We start from the raw sequence: 15,731 nt of genomic DNA, 5'->3' as shown, positions 1-15,731 counted from the left end.
TATTGTTGTTTATGTTTTTTGTTTGTTCGTTTTAGGCCCTTCTTTAAAAAACTTAGTTTTTTAAATGGCAACCAAAAAATATGCAACATTTTCCCCCCAAAATATCTCAAAGTGGAATATTTAATGTGAAGTAAATGGAGCCTTGAATAGGTCAATAATTCATAATGACATTGATTTTGATTCATTATTATTTTTTAAAGAAAGAAACAGCGTCCATGGCAGCTTTGTGTTTATAGAGTAAATAATGCAACATTTTCTTGTTACATTTCACCTGTTTGCTCTTTTATAACACTTTTTATGTTTTTTATTTTTTTTTCATCGTATTTTTGAATGTGCCGTGGGGCCGTTAAAAAATTACCTGCGGGCCGCAAATGGCCCCTGGGCCGCACTTTGGACACCCCTGGTTTACACAGGCACCTTTAGGGGACCTCTGACAGTATGGGGGCCAAAAATCAGGTCCCCTAAAGCAGCGGCTCGGTACCGATCCATGGATCGATTGGTACCAGGTCAACAAGAAATTTAAAAAATGAAAAATAAAAAAATATTTAAAAATTTTTTTTTTTTAAATTTTTTTTTATTAAATCAACATAAAAAATACAAGATACACTTACAATTAGTGCACCAACCCAAAAAACCTCCCTCCCCCATTTACACTTATTCACACTCATTCGCACAAAAGGGTTGTTTCTTTCTGTTATTAATATTTCTGGTTCCTACATTATATATCAATATATATCAATACAGTCTGCAGGGATACAGTCCGTAAGCACACATGATTGTATTTTTTTATGACAACAAATAAATAAATAAATTATTAACACTACCCCCCAACTCTTTTTCCCCAGGGTCCCCAGTAAAAATGATCAGCACATTACTTCATCAATCCAGAGATTTAAAGACGTGTATGAGCTAACTGGGCAGTGGCCATTTTACTTAATTTTTTTTATGCCTCCACAACCTGTAGAAAGGGTGGTCCCCACAAGTGATGATCAAAAACTTGGTCCCCATTCCAAATGATAACCAATATGTGTGTGTGTGTGTGTGTGTGTGTGTGTTGCGTGTGTGTGTGTGTGTGTTTGCAGGCGGGAGCAGACATCTCCACAGTTCACCCAGAGCAGTACGCCAAACGCTTGAGGGAGTTCATCACCAAGATCTTTGCCTGATAGTGCAAACAGCCATCCAGCTTGCACACTCGCGGTGTCACCGTGCGCCATATCTTGCTTCTTCACGTACTATACCTTGCCTTTAAATTCACGGTTCGCTTCACTTCGGGTACACTAAGGGAATACAATTAAAAACATGCTTAGATTTTGTGTGTAAACAGCTTTAAGGATTTAAAAAAGCTAAACATTGCAATAATTTATGGTAAATTCTCCCTTAAAGGGGAACTGCACTTTTTTGTGGGGAATTTGGCCTATTATTCGCAATCCTTATGTAAGCATATGTTTTTCTTTTATTATGCATTCTAAGTCGTTAAATACGACACGTACGAGCTGGCTAACAATGCAGCTAATGGGAGTACACTATTCTAAAGATTAAAGTACCAATGATTGTCACACACACACTAGATGTGGTGAAATTTGTCCTCTGCATTTGACCCATCCCCTTGGGGAGCAGTGGGCAGCAGCGGCGCCGCGCCCGGGAATCATTTTGGTGACTTAACCCCCAACTCCAACCCTTTGTTGCTGAGTGCCAAGCAGGGAGGTTATGGGTCCCATTTTTATAGTCTTTGGTATGACTCATCTGCCCGTAAAACCCTCTCAAAACATCCCAAAAACTGCCAACAATGCTCAATATACGTCTCATCCATCCATCCATTCATTTTCTACCGCTTGTCCCTCTAGGGGTCGCGGGGTTGCTGGAGCCTATGCCAGCTGCACTTGGGCGCAACTTACATCTCGTGATCTGCATATTAACCAAGTATTAGCGATATTATATACCATATTTTTCGGACTATAAGTCGCAGTTTTTTTCATAGTTTGGGGTGCGACTTATACTCAGGAGCGACTTATGTGTGAAATTATTAACACATTACGGTAAAATATCAAATAATATTATTTAGCTCATTCACGTAAGAGACTAGACATACAAGATTTCATCGGATTTAGCGATTAGAAATGACAGATTGTTTGGTAAACGTATAGCATGTTCTATATGTTATAGTTATTTGAATGACTCTTACCATAATATGTTACGTTAACATACCAGGCACGTTCTCAGTTGGTTATTTATGCGTCATATAACGTACACTTATTCAGCCTGTTGTTCACTACTCTTTATTTATTTTAAATTGCCTTTCAAATGTTTATTCTTGGTGTTGGGTTTTATCAAATACATTTCCCCAAAAAATGCGACTTATACTCCAGTGCGACTTATATATGTTTTTTTCCTTCTTTATTATGCATTTTCGGCAGGTGTGCCTGGTACTCCGGTGCGACTTATACTCCGAAAAATACGGTATGTAGCTGAGATAGGCTCCAGCACCCCCCGCGACCCTGAAAGGAATAAGCGGTAGAAAATGTATGTATATATATATATATATATATATATATATATATATATATATATATATATATATATATATATATATATATATATATATATATATATATATATATATATATGTATGTATGTATATATATACACACACATAGTACAGGCCAAAAGTTTGGACACACCATTTCAGGTGACTCCCTCTTGAAGCTCATCGAGAGAATGCCAAGAGTGTGCGAAAAAGTAATCAGAGCAAACGGTGGCTATTTTGAAGAAACTAGAATATAAAACATGTTTTCAGTTATTTCCCCTTTTTTTGTTAAGTACATAACTCCTCATGTGTTCATTCATAGTTTTGATGCCTTCAGTGACAATCTACAATGTAAATAAATAGTCATGAAAATAAAGAAAACGCATTGAATGAGGAGAAGGTGTGTCCAAACTTTTGGCCTGTACTGTATATTGCAATGTGGTGACATAAATGATGGTATTTTGAGAAGTAATCATTGAAGTCAAACATCACTGAAGGCCTAAGTGGGAAACGCACGGCCCGCCACTGGTCTACGAGGTATTGTTTTTAACTTTGTAAAGCACTTTGCACTTGCATTTCTTTTATGTATAAAAAGTGCTTTATAAATAAAGTTTGATTGATTGATTGATTTGTTCCACAATTTTTGTTCAGATCCTGTGCTATTTGAGGTTAAGGTTACAAGGAACACTTAAAACATTATAACAAATTCATAAGTCAAATTCCTTGTGTGTTACATACTTGGCCAATGAAGATGATTCTGATAAAATCACAAGTTGATTCAATCTTATTGAATAACAAATCCTCAAATGAACGCAATTGTTGCCAAAGTTTTGTCAATTCAGGCATTTTAGTCCACGACAATCACAAAAAAAAAGTCATGAAAATCCTGGAGGGAGTGATCAATCAATCAATCAATCAATCATCCATCCATCCATCCATTTTCTACCGCTTGTCCCTTTTGGGGTCGCGGGGGGTGCTGGAGCCTATCTCAGCTGCATTCGGGCGGAAGGCGGGATACACCCTGGACAAGTCGCCACCTCATCGCAGGGCCAACACAGATAGACAGACAACATTCACACTCACATTCACACACTAGGGCCAATTTAGTGTTGCCAATCAATCAAAGTGTATTTATATAGCCCGGCTTTAATCACAAGTGTCTCAAAGGGCTGCACGAGCCACAACGACATTCTCGACTCAGATCCCACATCAGGGCAAGAACAAACTCAACCCAATGGGATACAATGAGAAACCTTGGAGGGGGCCGCAGACGTGGGACCCCCTCCCCCCACTCCGGGCGATCTTGTCCTTAGCCTTTTCGACTCAATGAAAGAAGCATAAAGCAGCCTCAGCGTGTATCAATAATGACTGTTTTATGAATCATTGCATGGGTAAAAAAATACAAATGAATCAACTTTTACAGCACGGACATGTTACACTTCATCACCGGTCATTATAGATGAACACAAAATTACACCACACACAGATGGATGACCGCCTTTTATGCTACTCTTTAAATCGCCACACGGGCGACGTTCCTCTTTTCCTAATTGGAAAACATTCATTGCAGTGCTCACTCTGATGGTTAAGTACATTTGAAAACAAACTATTATTGAATCATAAACAATACCTTTAATCTCTAGGAGTCACAGCAGTTTAGACGTCCATTAAAGCTGCACCTCGTCGCCATATATTTGTCAGTACATTCAGTTGAGACGAAGGCATTTTCCTTTGCTTTCAAGGTATTTTACGCACAAATCTTGTACAGCAGGGGTCTCCAAAGGGTGGGCCGGGGCTCGCAGCTCGTTTTTGTAAATTGGGATATTGTAAAAATAAAAGGAATTTGTTATTAGATATTGCACTAATTGGCTTTGTGTTCCACAAAGCTAAGGTGTGGATGTTTAGTTGTTGCTTTTAGCATCTATCATGTACAAAACGTATCAAAGTGGCCCCCCGCATCCTTCAAAGTTTGGACGGCCCTGCTGTACAGTGGTTTATGCCGCGCACAGTGATACAAACATTCAATAGAAATCTGAAGTCTTGAGCTTTTCAAGAGTTCATTATCAAAGGAACACCAAAGCAATAATCTCTTTGTGAGCCACTTTTGTACACAGAACCAGCTACTGTACAAAATGTACCATAACAATCTTGTTGTTTTTATTAGATTCATAGAATTTCGTCATCGTATTTCTAGATTTTCTTTTAAAACAATTGGGGCAACTTTGAGAAGAACAGACAATATTTACACTCTCTTTGAGTGTGACACACCTCTGAAGTGGCAGATACAGTCAAAATGGAAGGAATTGATCCCCTGCTGATTTTGCAAGTTGACCCAGTTTTATTGAACCATATGAAAAGTACAGAACTTTTATGGTGGAGTTTTTAACAAAGAGAATAAAAAAATGAATGAAAAGTTATAAAAATGGTTTGTTTTTGATTTAGAAAATATTGGTTAAAGTTAAAGTACCACGGATAGTCACACACACACACACACACACTAGGTGTGGTGAAATTACCCTCTGCATTTGACCCATCCCCTTGTTCCACCCCCTGGGAGGTGAGGGGAGCAGTGAGCAGCAGCGGTGGCCGCGCTCGGGAATCATTTTGGTGATTTAACCAATGAAGCAAAGCAATTCATTTAAGAAATTAATCCTAATTTTAACTAGTTATTTGGATAGAAGACAAGGTCTCTTCCATTCAAACCCCTCCAAGACCATGGGCAAGTTGTCAAGACCATTACCAAGAAGCTTGTGTGAGAAAGAAACCACAATTATTAAATATTAAATAAGCTCTGCTTCTTCCTACTCCTTTTCGGACATACTGTAATTGTAATTGTATTGTATGCATGATCAAAATCAACTGAACTGAACTGAACAATTGGAGCGGAAAAAATCGGAAAGGGAAGAAAATACTAAAAACCGGTCATGATTTCACTAATAAACCTGCGCGGGACTGTAATGAATTACAAGACCATCAACAAAAAGCTTGGTGAGAAAGAAACCACAATTGGAATAACACCAAACAAAATACCAGTCAAACATTGCAATCTATGGATGAAGGCAAACTTATCGAATTAATTTTCATTCATCGTTTTATTAATTGATTTATTGACCTAGCCAGGGGTGTCAAACTCATTTGAGCTCAGGGGCCGCATGGAGGAAAATCTGTGCACACGCGGGCCGGGCTATTAAATTCATGGCATTAAAATGTTAAAATAAAGACAACTTCAGATTGTTTTCTTTGTCTTACTTTGGCTAAAAATAGAACAAACACATTCCGAAAATATTACAGTAAAAATATAGAAAAAAATACCGGCAGCTGTAAAGTTTAGATCCATGAAGGAAAGAAAAAAGTGAATCAAGGTTTATAACTGAATAAATTTACATATGCATACATTTTTTTTTTTTTTTGTATTATTTTGTTTAATGAATTAAGTAACATTTATAACAACCTTTTTCCAAAACACAATATAGAATGTGAGATATAACAGGATAATGCATACATTTACCATTTGTTTTCAAAACGGTTACAAAAAAGTGGGACCCCAAAAATGTATTCTGGGACCCCATTTTTATGACTTGATGGGGTCCCTGGGATCCCATTTTGAAAATATCTAGCGCCAACACTGATGGAGTATTTTTGCGTGCAAAACAGTAGCAGGTGGCTGTGGCCTGCGGGCCGGTTCTAATACTAATCAAATATCATCCCAGGGGCCTTCGATAATTTATTTGCGGGCCGGATCTGGCCCGTGGGCCTTGACTTTGACACCAATGACCTAGACCTTCTTATAATATAATAGTATATCTTGTTTTATTATACTTCTTACGTCTCATTTGCAAGTACGGTATGCATTAATTTAAGTTTGTACTAGTGTGTTGCCGTAGTCAGAAAGTAGTCTTTGCCATTAAGTTGAATGTGCCAGATTTGTCTTTTGTTGAGCCCTACAAAATGTTTAAACTGTAAGTATTGTACTTATCACACACCAGCTGTTTGCGTGTAACAAGCATCCTAGTTGTAGTTTTCACTACCAGATTTAGAGGTCTTGAAATCGCTCTGTAAAATCTAGTAGGCTTGGTAGAGAGTGATGTGGTCACATGAGACCAAACTTGACCTTTTTGGCATCACCTCGACATGTTTGGTCTGAATAAACCTACCATAATAATTCTGGACAGTTCATATATTTGTAAGAGGGTATCTTATTAAATCAGCATGGGATCAAATACTTATTTTCCCACTGTACACCCTGTACATAGCAGTTAATACCATCTTATTGCAGTTGTTTACATTTATATGTTTAGGTGGATCGCCATACTTGATTGAAGAATAAATTGGTGTTGTACTTTAAATGAGCTGCAAAGAAAGAGCAGTCAATAAAATGTTTGTGGCATTAGCCAGCGTGTGTGTTGCTTCCTCACAGCAGTTCTCCCACGTCTGGCGACACCCTTATTCCGTCCTTGATCCCATCTCTCCATTATGACACGGTTCTTCTCGAAGTGCTGTAGTTGAAGCTGGTGCCGCCGCTCTTGTGCGAGATCTTTAGAGTGGTGGCCACCGTCAGGCTCTGCGTCATGGCGACGGGAAAGCCGGGGGCGGCGGCTGATACAAATCCGCCGGTCGTGGCGACGGAAGGGGCGGGTTCGTTGGGACAGCCGTACTGCAGCAGGATGTCGGCGCACTCTTGGCTGGCCGCCATGCGAGCCAGGGTCAGCGCCGTTTGACCCTGAATGTCCCGACAACGAACATCACAGCCATACTGAGCATGAAGAAGGAGATATAACAATATTACACATATGTTTAGAGTTGGGCAATATGGCCTAAAATCTATATTGCAATGTACGTATATCGCAGCCACCTGCGATATATATACATATATATACACATACATATATACATTCATATACATTCACTACCGTTACAAAATTTGGGGTCACCCAAACAATTTTGTGGAATAGCCTTCATTTCTAAGAACAAGAATAGACTGTCGAGTTTCAGATGAAAGTTCGCTTTTTCTGGCCATTTTGAGCGTTTAATTGATCCCACAAATGTGATGCTCCAGAAACTCAATCTGCTCAAAGGAAGGTCAGTTTTGTAGCTTCTGTAACGAGCTAAACTGTTTTCAGATGTGTGAACATGATTGCACAAGGGTTTTATAATCATCAATTAGCCTTCTGAGCCAATGAGCAAACACATTGTACCATTAGAACACTGGAGTGATAGTTGCTGGAAATGGGCCTCTATACACCTATGTAGATATTGCACCAAAAACCAGACATTTGCAGCTAGAATAGTCATTTACCACATTAGCAATGTATAGAGTGTATTTCTTTAAAGTTAAGACTAGTTTAAAGTTATCTTCATTGAAAAGTACAGTGCTTTTCCTTCAAAAATAAGGACATTTCAATGTGACCCCAAACTTTTGAACGGTAGTGTATATACTGTATATATGTATACATACACTTATATATGTATACATACACACATATATATGCTGTATATATGTATACATACACACATATATATATATATATATATATATATATATATATATATATATATATATATATATATATATATATATATATATATATATATATATATATATATATATATATATATATACATACATATGTATATATACAGTATATATCCCTAAATTTAAGAACACAGTTCTTATCTGTGCTGTAAAGTTCAAATTTGAATGACAATAAAAAGGAAGTCTAAGTCTAAGTCTAAATATCTAAACATATTTATATTCTCTTCATGTCATATTATGCTCCTTCCAATGCTGTTGCTTTTAGTTTAGAGTTTGTATCCAATCAGAATTCAGCCAGCTTATGTTGCCATGCTGTACGGAATCTGCCCGGGGCCTTCAGAATCAACAATGCGGGTGTCTGTGCGCTGTAAGTGAACGGACACATACGGTTGATAGACAATTGCCATAGCCAATCAGATCACGAGTTGTTGTCAGTAAGGCCTTCTAGCTGGCCTAATGCTGTGATTGGATACTCACTTTGGGAGTCCAAAGTGAGTATCCAATCGCAAGTTGCGAAAACAGGAAGTGGCACTGGAACCATATGAGTCATAGAAAGCCACAGACGACTCACCGGTAACCACGAAGATAAAGTGTTTGTCTTACACCTAGTAATCCGCTGTGGACAGACGAAGCCAAGCAATGCAGGTTTAGCGAGCGGTGCGCGCTCCCGCAAAGGAAATAATTTGTTGGCAGGCAAACCCATTTTGGCATAACAGCGGCGGCGAAATGGTTTGCCCGCCACTTTCACACAAATCAACCGACAACGACGGAAGGCCGAGGTGAGAAACGCACGGCCCGCCACTGCCAATATATGCTACAGCAAAAAAAGGGCAGTAAGGATATTACTAGTACAACAGAACACACAAACTATCTGGTACATTTTCGATACCACATACTGTAACTGTGTGTGTTATGGTGTTTGTGGTTTTGAGACTCTGTGAGTGTGTGTACGTCCCAGTCAGCTGGGGGACAAAAAATCAAAAAGAAACTGACCCACACAAGAAGCTGTGTCATCACCACATTGGCCTGCTGACAGGCGGCGTGAAGAGCTGAGCCGGGCAGCCGCAATGCCGGGAGCGACCTGGAGGAGAGCGTCATGCTGGGGGCGCCATTGACGTCTTCCTTGGTGCAGTGGGCCAAAAGCAGCAGCAATTTGGGGAGGTTGTGCTCCATCACAGCCAACAGGAGACGACCCGACAGCGTGATGTCTGGACCCTCGTTAGGAGACGGAGGAGGCAAGGGCGCCACAAATAGTTTCTGCTCATATTTGGCTCGAATCCATGACTCACGTTCTTCCCTGTCAAAACAAAAACAAGAAATGAGGGATGGAAATATGTCATAAGTAGAAATCTATGTCGTAGACAGTGTTTTTACCGGGTGGCATCAGGCGTGGGTTTACGGTGGCCCATTGTGCGCGCCTCCCATATGCAGTTAACCATGTGGTTGCCAATGGCGCTGAGGACCAGCGTGAGCTCTTGGGGCAGATCGTCGAGATCCAGAGAGCGAACGCGGGACACGTGAGTTCCCAAGTTTCTGTGGATGCCCGAGCACTCGATGCAAATCAGGGCGCCGAGGTTCAAACTGGCCCACGTCGGATCTTGAGAGAGAAACAACGCAAGTGTGAACGCTTTGTTTTACTGTAACAAGCATACTTGCCAAACCTCCCGATTTTCCCGGGAGACTCCCGAATTTCAGTTCCCCTCCTGAAAATCTCCCGGGGCAACCATTCTCTCGAATTTCTCCCGATTTCCACCCGGACAACAATATTGGGGGCGTGCCTTAAAGACACTGCCTTTAACGTCCTCTCTCACCTGAAACCTTCACCCCTTAACAACCGCATGCTGTCCAGGCGTCCGCTTTTCCTCCATATAAACATCGTACCGGCCCAATCACATAATAATGTAGCGTTGGATGGGTTTAACAATGGTCTTTACTCAAAGATGTCAAGAAATGCTGACACGTTGTATGATCTATAAACTGGATTGATGATAATGCAAGGCATACTTGGTCAACAGCCATACATGTCACACTGACGGTGACCGTATAAACAACTTTAACACGAAGATGTCAAGAAATGCTGACACGATGTATGATCTATAAACTGGATTATTGATAACGCAAGGCATACTTGGTCAACAGCCATACATGTCACACTGATGGTGGCCGTATTAACAACTTCAACACTGTTACATATATGCGCCATACTGTGAACCCACATCAAAAAAGAATGACACACACATTTGAGGAGAACCTCCGCACCGTAACACAAATCAAACACAACACTACAAATACCCAGAATCCCTTGCAGCACTAACTCTTCCGGGACGCTACAATAACATCTACGGCTTTTGGAGCTCAGTGCACAACTGCACACACAACAAGAAGGAGACAAAGCAGAAGAACGAAGAAGAGACATGGCGACGACGAGTAAGAAGAAGAAATACGCTTGCAAGTTCCAAATTGATTGGAATTTTTTTTTTAAATTTCATCCAGAAAAGCTCGAAGGGGAAGGGGTATGGTGCCTGCACCTCAACCCCGCCCCCACAACCACGCCCCCAACCCCCTCACCCCATCTCCCGAATTCGGAGGTCTCTAGGGTGGCAAGTATGGTAACAAGATGTTTGTTACCCTATTGACAATTATTGAAGACATTTTTTCACTTTGAAAAAAAAAAGGCAGAAAAAAATATGCCTTTTATTCGGCGTTAACAGATTTGGGGTGTACTCGAACTTGTGCTGGATTTGGGAGCATTTGTTTAGTTGTCCCATCACTTCTAGGCAATTTTCCTGACTTTGTGGATTACTTAGTCTCATTTTGAGTCCTTTTAATTATTTTGTGAATCAATGAGTGGCGAGAGGAACCTTAATTAATTTTTAGCATTAAATAAATGCTAAAACCAATTGTAGGTGCCAGCTAATGTTATTTGTATTATCTGTGGTTTAGTTTAATTTATTAAGGATCCCCATTAGTCTACACCGCAGTGGAGACTATTCTTCCTGAGGTCCAGGCAAAAAACATCACATAATCACAAAACAAAAGATTGCAATGCAGTACAACAAGATCAATAATAAAATGTTGTAATACAAAAATAGCAACAACAAAAAACAAAAAAAACAATAACTTGGGAGTTTAGATAATAATGTTTATACCAAAAATAAGAAAGAGCAATATAAAAATAGATATATATTTTTTGCAAAAAAATGTACTTTCTTTGCACAATTGATTGGCTCGTCATTTGATGATTGGCGGGGATATAAGTCAGGTGGGGGGTGTGGTATGTCAGCAGTAGTGATATCAGCTGTTCACCTGGTGTTCTCATTGACCAGGTGAGAGGGTGACAGGGGATGTCATATTTTGCTGACCGCTATTAGTTTGAAAGAACACATTGATAGAATGCATTTGGATGGCATTTATTTTTAATCGCATTTAGTTTGAAAAGTTTGTTCACCATTGTTTTCAAGCAAATACATATTTAAAATGCAACAACATTGAAGCGATCATTTTTGGACAAGCCAGCGTGTCCGGCAGGTACAACTTTTTCCACCATTCAGCCTTTTGGCAACTATTTGCTTTTTTAGTCATAGTTGTCTAACACCAATCCAACATAGGTTAATATATGCTAAGCCTGGGGTGTCCAAAGTGTGGCCTTCACAACCCCCGGAATTACGAGCATCAACATTATGAAACAAGAAAGTATTTTACGTTAATCTTACATTAATTTATAAGTTAGAATGTATTTTAAAAAATCCATCCGTCGTCATGTCTTTCATAATGATTGTTAACTATAGGCAAAAAAATAAGAAAAAAAGTGCAGTTCCTATTTGAGCCTCAGTTTTACTACTGTTTTCTAATGTTGCAAAAAGGTGTAGAATAAATATTACATTTCCACTTCAGGCTTTTATTTTTTTGCGGCTCCAGACAGATTTTTTAAATTTTTGGTCCAATACGGCTCTTTAAACATTTTGGATTGCCGACCCGTGCCTCAACCGCCGTTTGGTCAGTGATCAGATCAATGCATACATCAGTACAAAAATGAGTGAGTAGACTCTGACTGATGTGCTCGCTGGCAAATTTCAGTCTAAAATACTGCCTGAAAGAACATTAGGTAAAAACTGTTACCAAGTTTTGTGCAAATAAATGGAATGTATTCAAGTAAAACGTTTAAAATGCATTCTCACAATAAAATTGCATTTGTGTACCACTATTGAAGTCCTTCTGGAGACTATACTATCAGGGATCATTTCTAGAGATTTTGTCTAGAAAAAAAAACAAAAAACAAACAAAAAAAACAAACAAAAAAAAACAAACTATTGGAGTCCTTTCTGCAAATTACGCAAGTGATTAATAACCTGTGATTAAACATGATTAATGCAAATTTCAAAATGTGATCAATCTAATTTTAAAGAAAAATAATTTAACAGCCCTGATTTAAATGACTTATCTATTCAACTTGAAAGTCACAAAAGTATGTAATTTTTTTAAATTTTTTTTTAGGAATAACAAAAAAGTGTAATTTCCATTATTTTAAAAAAAATACTGATTTGGTGCTTGTATCAGTTGAAATGTAAGCCAGAGACAAATCTAGAGAAAATACTTTTGGAGTCTCGGACATGACGGAAATGTAAAAGTGCTCACAAGCATCTATGTCTCATTTGGGACATTATAAAAAAAATGACAGAAGAACGTAGCGTATTTGTTTTGCCTTTCATGTTTTTTGACATTATTCCCACCTCCTGTCTGTTACAACAACATGCAAATGTGTCAAGGCCAATTAAAATTGAATATATATATATGCTATTCTTCATTTAAAAACAATGATTTACCATTAGAAGGCAGATGTTTTGGTCTTTATGAAAGAAAATCAGCCTTCCTCTCACATCACAGTGACCCAATTTTAACTAGGTGGGAAAATTAGATGAAAGCAGTGCTTGTAACTCACGACATGCAATTTGGTAAATGTGCCGTCTCTCTGATAAAACTCTATTTTTTTTCCCGCCTGCACTCCAGTGTGAGAATGATGATGACCCATGAACCAATGGATGGCATGTTTCGTGTTTATATGAAAAAAAGAGAAAACAAGTAAACATGTAGGTGGGCACTAACTTGGAGCGTCGCAGTCGACACAAAAATTGTTGCCCTTGGCGTTGCGAATAGCCTGCAGAGCCACTGCCTCACTCTGACTGTTTTTGCGAACCTGTAAAAAAAAAATACTTCAATGTTAGCTTTTTGTCCGGGCACACCCGACTTCTTCCCAAAATAACTACTACATACAGTATTTCCTTAAAAAAGATGCAATAATTTTTAATGCAACTGCAGTTGAGTTGACCTTTCAGTGCTGCTGAGGGAAATTTAAATGTTTAACACCTCCTTTAAGGATGTGTCCTTGCTGCAGTGCAGATATTAGCGCCACACAATCATCATCTTTCATTTGTATCCATTTTCTGCGTTTTTTTAACCTTGTTTTTGCTGCTCTCGCACAGCTGCAGGCTGGCCAGGATCTGGCTCTCGATGGCCTGGACCCAGGAGTCCCTCACCTCCACACTCTGGGCTTCAAAGTGCCACGTCTGGCCCGAACTCGACACAACGAGGAAGTCATTGTTCTCTTCCTCTGGTACGCACACAAATAAAGTGTCAGTCGCAGGATCATACCTGTCATTGGCATTGCAGGATATTGGACATTTCCCAGGAAAAATGGGTAGAAATTAGGGATTTCAATTTTCATCACAAATTGCTTCTAAACCAATAAAAAATTAAAGCTGCAAGCAGCGTTGAATGGGCCCTCGCACCCTCGTGCACCTCTGGGTTCATGCAAGTTGGCTGCAATGCATGACGCATGCATGTCATTCCCAATAAAAAAAATTCAGGAAGATTGGAACATGTGGAAGGAAGTTACCACGGTTGTAGTTTTCCACCAAAAGGGGGCAATCATAGTGTCGATATCAACGTCTAGTTATGATCAGTTCCCGATCTTAAAATCTTATATCAGTCTGGAAGGAGAGCTGATCATTTAGAGTGAAGTAATGACAGTTCGATGGTTGATGGCGAGGAGCAGTTTTTTCCACCCACTACGAATGGTTATGAATAGGTACTGACCCATGAGGAACTTCAAGTTATCATCTTCATTATTTGAACAGAGTATGATGATTTGAATTTGTGGAGCCGAGTTACAAAAGTTCAAAGTTTTTTAAGGTGAACCATCAGATCAAAGATTGGTACCATGTCACGCCCACATTTTATGGCGCAGGCAAAATTCCTTCGCCAATTTATCATTGCCCATCTGTGTAGTATCTGTCATTTTTAACTGAGGTTCATTTGGTCAAAGCCCCTAGGAGTAGTTCGTCAAAGTACAACTACTGTTTTGGGCTTAAAAATGGCGGACGGAAATCAAGATGGCCGACTTCCTGTTTGTTTTTAAATAGATAGATGGATAGTACTTTATTGATTCCTTCAGGAGAGTTCCATATGGGTTCTTGAGATTTGTACGTGTGTCTTGTCATGATAGACGTCTCCAGTGATTTTTGTGAAGACACAGTAGAGGCCAAAAGTTTGAACACACCTTCTCATTCAATGTGTTTTCTTTATTTTCAAGACTATTTACATTGTAGATTGTCACTGAAGGCATCACAACTATGAATGAACACATGTGGAGTTATGTACTTAACAAAAAACGGTGAAATAACTGAAAACATGTTTTATATTCTAGTTTCTTCAAAATAGCCACCCTTTGCTCTCATTACTTTTTCACACACTGTTGGCATTCTCTCGATGAGCTTCAAGAAACCTACTCAGTGGCCTAGTGGTTAGAGTGTCCACCCTGAGATCGGTAGGTTGTGAGTTCAAACCACGGCTGAGTCATACCAAAGACTATAAAAATGGGACCCATTACCTCCCTGCTTGGCACTCAGCATCAAGGGTTGGAATTGGGGGTTAAATCACCAAAAATGATTCCCGGGCACGGCACCGCTGCTGCCCACTGCTCCCCTCACCTCCCAGGGAGTGAACAAGGGGATGGGTCAAATGCAGAGGACAAATTTCACCACACCTAGTGTGGGTGTGACAATCATTGGTACTTTAAGAGGTAGTCACCTTAAATGGTTTTCACTTCACAGGTGTACTTGAAGCTCATCGAGAGAATGCCAAGAGTGTGCAGAGCAGTAATGAGAGCAAAGGGTGGCTATTTTGAAGAAACTAGAATATAAAACATGTTTTCAGTTATTTTACCTTTTTTTGTTAAGTACATAACTCCACATGTGTTCATTCATAGTTTTGATGCCTTCAGTGACAATCTACAATGTAAATAGTCATAAAAATAAAGAAAACGCATTGAATAAGGAGAAGGTGTGTCCAAACTTTTGGCCTGTGCTGTACGTGAAACTGGTGGCAGGGTCTAATTTTTGTAATACTTTTCAAGGGGGCGCTAAAGGGTCATTTTTAACATTTTGTGTTTGGTACGCCAAAAATATCCTTTTTTTTTGCTGGACCAGACACGCTTGCAAAAATGAGTGAGTTTTCGTGCATGTTAATTCCCTTTAAAATTAGATAGAAGTGGGAGAATAATGTGTGTGAATGTGTGAATGTGGAAATAGTGTCAAAGCGCCTTGAGTTCCTTAAAAAAGGTAGAAAAGCGCTATACAAGTACAACCCATTTACCATTTACTATTAATGATAAATGAA

General features: G+C 39.2%; 2 protein-coding genes across 6 annotated transcripts in view; one reads left to right on the top strand and one right to left on the bottom strand.

Annotated features, from left to right (window-relative positions):
* LOC133650485 (phosphatidylinositol 5-phosphate 4-kinase type-2 gamma-like) overlaps nt 1–1,828 on the top strand; it is a 49,272-nt gene extending 47,444 nt beyond the window's left edge. For all 3 annotated transcript variants that reach the window (XM_062047795.1, XM_062047804.1, XM_062047787.1), the window contains one exon: nt 1,083–1,828. In XM_062047795.1, the coding sequence (XP_061903779.1) occupies nt 1,083–1,163 (81 nt within the window). In that variant the 3' untranslated portion in view covers nt 1,164–1,828. The remainder of the gene's footprint in view (nt 1–1,082) is intronic.
* Nucleotides 1,829–3,878: 2,050 nt separating this feature from the next.
* The window catches only part of LOC133650471 (arf-GAP with GTPase, ANK repeat and PH domain-containing protein 1-like), a 75,021-nt gene continuing 63,168 nt past the window's right edge, over nt 3,879–15,731 (bottom strand). For all 3 annotated transcript variants that reach the window (XM_062047740.1, XM_062047750.1, XM_062047760.1), the window contains 5 exons: nt 13,514–13,665; nt 13,161–13,251; nt 9,432–9,654; nt 9,051–9,354; nt 3,879–7,277 (listed from right to left, as the gene is read on the bottom strand). In XM_062047740.1, the coding sequence (XP_061903724.1) occupies nt 6,996–7,277; nt 9,051–9,354; nt 9,432–9,654; nt 13,161–13,251; nt 13,514–13,665 (1,052 nt within the window). In that variant the 3' untranslated portion in view covers nt 3,879–6,995. The remainder of the gene's footprint in view (nt 7,278–9,050; nt 9,355–9,431; nt 9,655–13,160; nt 13,252–13,513; nt 13,666–15,731) is intronic.

Source organism: Entelurus aequoreus, linkage group LG01, assembly GCF_033978785.1.
Source record: "Entelurus aequoreus isolate RoL-2023_Sb linkage group LG01, RoL_Eaeq_v1.1, whole genome shotgun sequence".
Lineage (NCBI taxonomy): Eukaryota > Metazoa > Chordata > Actinopteri > Syngnathiformes > Syngnathidae > Entelurus > Entelurus aequoreus.
This window is presented reverse-complemented; position numbering and strand designations above follow the sequence as displayed.